This window comes from Chanos chanos, chromosome 15 (genome assembly GCF_902362185.1).
Source record: "Chanos chanos chromosome 15, fChaCha1.1, whole genome shotgun sequence".
NCBI lineage: Eukaryota > Metazoa > Chordata > Actinopteri > Gonorynchiformes > Chanidae > Chanos > Chanos chanos.
Genome location: NC_044509.1, coordinates 1721769 through 1729217, shown reverse-complemented (window position 1 = coordinate 1729217; position 7449 = coordinate 1721769). Strand labels below are relative to the sequence as shown.

The 7449-nt window shown below is 40.9% G+C and overlaps 1 protein-coding gene across 1 annotated transcript; it reads right to left on the bottom strand.

Moving 5' to 3' along the window:
* Positions 1-4729, bottom strand: casr (calcium-sensing receptor). Its single transcript, XM_030792910.1, has 6 exons — positions 4545-4729; positions 3723-4029; positions 2185-3024; positions 1828-2058; positions 1478-1601; positions 1-1148 (listed from the first exon to the last, which is right to left on the bottom strand). The coding sequence occupies exons 1-6, from the start codon at positions 4727-4729 to the stop codon at positions 1-3; spliced, it is 2835 nt and encodes a 944-aa protein (XP_030648770.1).
* Between the last annotated feature and the right edge of the window lie 2720 nt (positions 4730-7449).

Below are 7449 nucleotides of genomic sequence, written 5' to 3'. Positions count from 1 at the left end.
TCACAGCTGCATGGAGTTCTTTCTGGCTTCCTCAAAACTCAGGGAAAGAGTGACTGTCCCACTACCAAAGCTCACCCTTGGCCTGTGGCTCCTCCTTTGTCCAGATGGAGAGTCTGGCTCATTTCCATTGGTCTTCAGGCTGATTGACGAGGAGGGTGAGGAAGCTGAGGACCCACCCACACTGCTGGACCTCTTTCGGGAGGCAGAGCTGTGCCTGAGGGTGGCTTTGGCTGCAGCTTTGAAAGCATGAGCTGCCGTGCTACAGCGGACCTCTTCGATAGTATTCCTGGAGGGCTTGAAGAGAATGATATAGACTTTGTTGAAGAAGATGCAGGCCAGTAGACTGAAGCTGGAGGCAAGAATAGCGATGACTTCCACTGCCGACACAAACTTCCCATAGGTGCTGAAGTAGGCCGGGATGAAGGAGATCCAAACTATAAAGAAGATGAGCATGCTAAAGGTGATGAATTTAGCCTCTGTGAAATTCTCAGGCAGTTTACGCGACTTGAAGGCAAAGAAGAAACAAACAGCTGCCAGTAGGCAGGTGTAACCAATAAGGAACCCAAGAGCCATCATGGAACCTTCGTTACAGGTTATGAAGATGATTTCATCTATGTCATAGTTCCTGTAACTGGCTGGGGGTGCATTGTACAGCCAGACCACACAGATCATGACCTGTACGAACGTGAAGAGAAACACCAACAAAAACTGCAGGTTCAGCCCCCACCACTTGCGATGGAGACTAGTAGGCATCTTTGCTTCAAACACCAGCAAAACCCGATTGGTCTTGACAAGGATGCATGAGATGCAAAGGACAAAGCTGATTCCAAACGCTGGTTGCCGTAGGCGACAGGTCCAATCCTGTGGTTCGCCAATGAAGATCAGAGAGCTGGAGAAACAACAGAGTAGAGAAAACAAAAGGAGGTACGACAGTTCTCTATTGGAGGCCTTGACAATCGGGGTGTTGCGGAACTTTACAAAAACACCCATGACAAAGGACGTCATGAGGACTCCCAGCACTGCAAACAATGTCAAAGCGATACCGAATGGCTCTGTCCACGACAGGAACTCAATCTCCTTAAGGAAGCAAGATGTGTGGTTCCCATTGGACCAGGAGTTATTGGGGCACTTGGTGCAAACACTGGCATCTGTGGAAAAACAAACATGAAGTACAGGTCATCTTGATAAGCAATACTGCAGAAGCATGATAATGAAACCCAATAACATTACAGTTCATCCAAGAACCCTTGAGAATGTTACAGTATATACATGTTCTTCACCAAGACTAGGTTACTCCTCCTGTTGATCTACAGGGTAAGCAGGCCCAAAGGATACACAAAACATGCCTGATTGAGCTCATCAAGGTCCAAGTGAACCTCAGAAGGCTCCTCCAACAAACTCCTCCAGTACGAGGGCTGCCCTTGTCCTGTGCAAAATACGGCTCACTTGTTAAATTTATGTTATTTCAACAGCTCACCTTTGTGATCACTGTACTCTCCATCTGAACACTCAGTGCATTCAAAGCAGCAGGTAGGCATGCCCTCAATGATACCTTTTCTGGTACCTGGTTCACAGTCCTCACTGCAGTTTGAAAATGGTACCTAGGTGAAGAAGAAAAAAATCCTCTGTTTACAAGAAATATATCTTTTTTAAGGGATGTTGAATTGGAGCATAGGCTACTGTCCATTTCTTCTTGTCTTGCATGAAAACGGTTTCTCTGTTATCTGGCTTATTCTTTCTTTATTCTTTCCAGTATTCATTAAAAATCGAAGAATTTTACTGAAGAAAAAACAGAAAAGTTGCATGTATCATTGTCCCACAGCTTACCTCAGTCAAATAGCCATTCCACAGTATTTTAGTCTTGTCTATGAAGAGTCTTCCCCCTTTTTTGCCATGCATGCTGTAATAACCAACCTCTTCAAACAACACTGAGCCATCCTCTGGTGATCTGTGCCAGTTTATAATGGTATAGTTTCCAGAAAGTTCACTGCCTTCATCAAAGCGCACTGTTTCTCCCATGCTATTTTTGAAATTCAGATGTCTCAGCTGCTTCAAAACCTGGCAAAAAACATTAAGTTAATGAAGACAGTTAAACCAAGATTAGACAATGCCAGTGTCTACAGATCACTGGGCCAAGACTGGAGGCCTATGAAGTTTATCAAAATCTTCTCCACTGTACATTACCTGCCAAGCTTCCACTTTCTTAATGTCTGCACAGGAGTTGTTTGCGAAAAGTCCTTTACCAGGTGTACAGGTGAGAATGTCTTGCAAAGCCTGAGCTATGGCATAAACAGCCACATAAACATTGTATGAGATCCGCAAGTGAGTGTAATCCAGGTAAGGCGTCTCTACACTGGTAATGTCCTCTTCACCAGTACACAAGGGCCTGAAACTAGTACTCCCATTCTCACTGTCTTCATTCCTAAGGCTGTCCTCCAGGTAACAATTAAATGTCTCCTCCCAGAACTCCCGAACAAATTCATTGTGAGTTGACTTCTTTGGGTGGACCTGCTGCAAGAACTCCTTGAAACCTGGTATGTACCCTGCCCTGAGAGCAAAACCAATGGTCCCCCCCATTACGTCCAGGTACTCAGGCTTGGCAACAAGGCTCGAGCTCGCCCAAGCCTCACTTGCTAACCATACCCGGTCAGTAATATTCCTCCTAACCATCTCTTTGATGAGTGGTTCAATGTCTGGGCCGCTTGCAAACACAGCGATAACCTTAGCTGTGGAGTTCTGGATCCGGTCGGCAAGGGAACGAATCTCAGATTCATCCAAGTATTGTGAGATGAGCTCGTTTAAGTGGATGCAAATGTCCCTCTGTAACATCTCGTTCTCAAACTTCTCGATCCCTGGGCGTCCGTACTCATCATCTGAAGCAATGGCGATGACCCAGTTCCACTGGAAGTGCTCAATAATGGCGGCCATGGCCGTGGCCTGGTGCTCATCAGTTGGAATTGTCCTCATGAAGGATTTGTACTGGTTCTTGTTGCTCAGTAGACGACTAGAAGAAGCATAGCTAATCTGGAAGGGAGGGTTTGTGCAAAATGACAGCTGTACTTTTATTGGTAACAAAGAACAATTTATGACAAAATGTTCTAACCATGTTTCATGTTTTAGGAGGCCATTTTTACAGCTATGGTTCACAAATCCTCAGGGAGAGTACACATTAGTACCCGTAATGGTTATAATTAAGGCCATAGGGAAATGATTTTATTCACACATGCCTTTCAATTTGCTACATGAAAGCCCCTGACAGGGCAAGTCCCAACTGAGTGCAAGGCATATTCTGTTTTAGCTTGACAATGGCCTCTTCCACAAAAAAGGAAATGAAGACTGTCAGGAGGAGTCAGTTTTCTTTTTTCAGTGAAAGGAAGTATTAATATATACACACATACATATATATATATATATATATATATATATATATAAAACTAGAAACATGTTAGTCATAAACATTAGTATAGGGCACTCACACTGCTAGTAGTGAATGAATGGGTAATATGCTTACATAGAAATAATGATATGCTTTCATGTGAATTCTACACTTGTGCAGCTCAGAATAGCCCAAGCAATATCAACCTTTCATTTACTCAGAATGACACACAGAGTATTCAAACTGTATTCCACATGCATGAAGTGCTTGCAATATTCTTCCTTTGCCACACCATTCTTCACTTGCTCAAAGTTGTCTGATGGGGTTTTGGAAGGTCTCAGCTCACCTGAGGGATGTAGAAGAGGCCAACCAGGTCCGCCACAGCAGTAGAGACTGCAGATCCTGATGCTCCAACCACAGCTATGGTGGATGGGATATTCCCAGTACAGTTACAGAATTCATCCAGGTTCAGAGAGTCTATTTTATTCTGAGCCACAAAACTGAGGGAGGCTTCCAAGGCTTTGGCTACTGTGTTGCAAGTGTCAAAGATGCGGTAACCCAAAGTGATATTGGGCAGGAGTACGCTGCTGTTATTGATTTCTTCTATGGCAAAAATCATGGCCTGGAGCCAGCGAAATCCACGAAAATTATATCTGAAAAACAAAGCATCACCGTGGCTTGAACCTGGGACTACTCAATCCAGTTAATTATGTTGGAATCTGGCAAATACAGATCAACTCTGAGCAAACATTTTTACCTAAATAGAACTTTTTGGGTGAATATAGACATGCTAAAGTGATATATTTTCATAAAAATTCAACATATTCCACATTTATATATCATAGCCATAAATACCAAAGACAACAAATCCACTCATTGAAAAAAAATGTATGATTACATAACAAGATAACCGTTTTATTGGAAAAATACTTCAACATGCATTGGCTCAGTTTGAAAACAAATGGCTCAGCTGGGACATAGTGTCGGCAGTGAGCTTCCTTTTATGTCTGTCTATCTCATAAACAAGTAAGGAAACTCTGTAAACAAATATTATTAATATTTGCGGTCATCTGTCCTTTCTTGTTTTTCTTCACTCAAATTTGCATAGAGAAAGATTATAGGGGCTTTCTGTGACAAGTTTACAGCAACAAACTCCAAAAGAAAGTACCTCACACATTCCGTTGACTCTGGCCTGGCTGCCAGGTCTTGATCTTTTGAGGCAACTCCAAAATGAATGGGGAAAAGACCCCCCAGAAGGATGTCCCCTGTTTTCTGAGCCCTCTGAGGGGGGCCATAGGTGGAGATGATACAAGTGTAGCTTAGCAGCACGAGGTAATGCAGGTAAATCCTCATTCTTTTAGCTCTGAGTGCAGAAACAGCTAGGGTGTGAGATGAATGACTCTCCCATGCTTTAGGTTTACGGTGAGGCTGAACGCGGCTCAGTCTGAGGTGTGGATGAGGCCATGGTTTCTCCCTCTGGTGAATCTACCGGTCTCTTTTTCATTCCTGGCTCCGTAGAAGACTGCTTTGATGAATAAGTGGATAGGTAGTCCATCAAAACAAATGGCAGAGGAGTACACGCTTAGTTTTGGGACCAAAAAAACACGTTTGGTCTGAGGTATTGCTGAGCCTATGAAAAGATTGAACAGGAATAAAGTTCATCATACGAAAATAAAATCTGTCGTCTAATGCACAAACATGTGCATAAAAATAGATAAAGACAGAAATAAAAATATAATCCTGAGAAGTGTGCCATGTCACAGTTTGAACAAATGACTAAATAAACAAACACGCAATAAATATATGCCAAAATAATTATTAATAATAATAATGGCGTAAATAAACCAAAATGTGTCTGGAACTTTAATTTGCATTAACGTCTTCTTGATCATTCAGTGAACCACCAAGTACAATAAATAACATAGACTTTAAGCTTCTGTGAAAACCGAAGGACCATTTTAAGAATAATGTATTTGTACAGTTTCCTCGCTCCTTTTCGAGAAGGTTTCACTGTTTAACTCAACGATTTACTACCTCAGCGTACCCTGTGAAGCCACCCGTCTTCATTAGTTTGATGCTGGCTGCTTCAGAGCCGCTGTGCGACGACTAGCACTGCTGGTGTGCTGCTCTAAAAGAGAGACAGCGTGAATGATTTTGAGTGAAGTTCTTAGTGTTACGCTCCACTAACCCTAGCCACTATGGGTGTGAGAGAATGAGAGAGAGAGAGAGAGAGAGAGATAGAGAGAGAGAGAGTATAGCAATCAAGCACTGGTTTCCCAGTGGAGGTTTGAGAATGGACTACCGTCACACTAATTACCCTGGAAATATGCCCCGGCAGGGCTGTGCTGTTCAGCACCAACCTGCTGGGCAGCCAGCTCACTGGAAAAAAGATAAAGAACAGATTACAGCACACAAAGGTTTGCATGGTCTGCAGATTGAGTCGTGCACTATGTGTTTTATTTTACCGTGATGCAAGAATAAAATGCATGTGTAATTTCCATTTACAGCATTCGGGGAGAAATGTCTTTAATGTTCTATGTTCTGAATGGAGTTTGAATTCCATATAAGGTTGGAAGAGCTTCTAAGTGTTTCCAAAAATAGCTCAAAGAATATGATTACATAACTTGATGCTAGAGTAACTTACACTACGACATACATGACTTTTAGACTCTAGAGCAGAAAAATGTGGCAAACATATTAGACAATGTGTGATAAACTGATTTGGATTTGATCTTATTTTTGTTTAACGATTAAAAACTTAGAGCAGATGGACTTTGACAAATAACGAATGATAAAAAAAACCTCTTCTATCTGCATTTCATAAAGTAATTTACAACCATCACTTATAACTTTACACGATTTTCCAGACTGTAAGAACGTATTGTTGCATGCATTTCAGTTAAAATATGATTTGTTGAGAAATTTTTGTCTACGCAAAAGGCAAAAAAAAAAAAAAAAAGTGAAAACTTAAAATTAATGAAAAAATGTAACAAAAAAACAAGAAGAAGAAGAAGAAGAACCGAAGCAAAAAAGAGGAGAAAAAAAAGGGGGAAAAAAGGAAAAAGAAAAACTTACCTTACAGTTTGTGAGTGCATATATGTATCGACTTTGTATAAAATGATGCTGAAAATAAAAGGGTCTACTTGGAGTTCGTTAGAGCTCTACATTAAATATTGTTAAAAATAAGAGAACTCATTAACTGTTCATGCAAAAGAAAAGTACCGGGTTTTGTAACAAATTCATAACCAGTCTCTGGTGTCTCTATACTCATCGGCTTCTGGAGAAATTTCCAGTTCTTTGATTAATTCTGGACACTCTGACTCTAGTCAATGTGCTGTCTTCTTGTGACTGCGGTCAAACATTAACTGAAAGGGGCCAGTCCGTTTCCTTTGGGTAATCGAGACTGCTCTACGGTCATTCCTCCCACTACAGACATCTCAAACAGAATGTTTCCCAAGTTTTGAACCGGGTTGCACACTGGGTTTACCCAATAGGACCAAAGTCATAAAACACACATTGATTCAGTACATGGTTCGCGTTCAACGTTTATTTTATTTCGCAGTTCAGTTCATTTAGATTTAATTTGAATGCTCAGTTACAGGTTAAAATTGACATGACTAAGTTTTGTTTTTTTTTTTTCTTTAAACGCCTCACCATTTTTTTTTTAAAAAAAGTTCTTGAGTTGAAAGCCAATCCAGTCTTTCACTTTCCAAGGCCAAGTATAAACACAGAAAACTCAGAACAAGACATAGGCAAACAGTTTTAATTGGGTAGCAAAATCAGCAGAGTCACTGCCTCTTGAAATTTAACCTTTTAATTTAACAAAGTAAACTTATTTCAAAGAATAACTTTGAATACAACACACTAATTTAACATTTGCAAGGTCTCACAGTCTGCCAAGGTGAAATAAAGTGTCTTTTTATACAACTCATTAAATCTGAGCAAATTTGCAGCAACAAAGGAACTGAACAAAGGCAAATGAAGAAACCGTCTTAACACTCATTAGCATCAGTGAGAAACGAGCAGGGAAAAAAAAAAGTAACAGACACAATAAAGCTAAAAAAAAAAAAGGT

Excerpts from the sequence above, each read along its gene's own strand:
- casr (XM_030792910.1), bottom strand. The coding sequence starts at position 4,729 with ATGAGGATTTACCTGCATTACCTCGTGCTGCTAAGCTACACTTGTATC. Across the intron at positions 1,602-1,827 it reads GGAATGGCTATTTGACTGAG|GTACCATTTTCAAACTGCAG; the intron begins GTAAGCTGTGGG and ends TTCTTCACCTAG. Across the intron at positions 1,149-1,477 it reads AGAGTACAGTGATCACAAAG|ATGCCAGTGTTTGCACCAAG; the intron begins GTGAGCTGTTGA and ends GTTTTTCCACAG.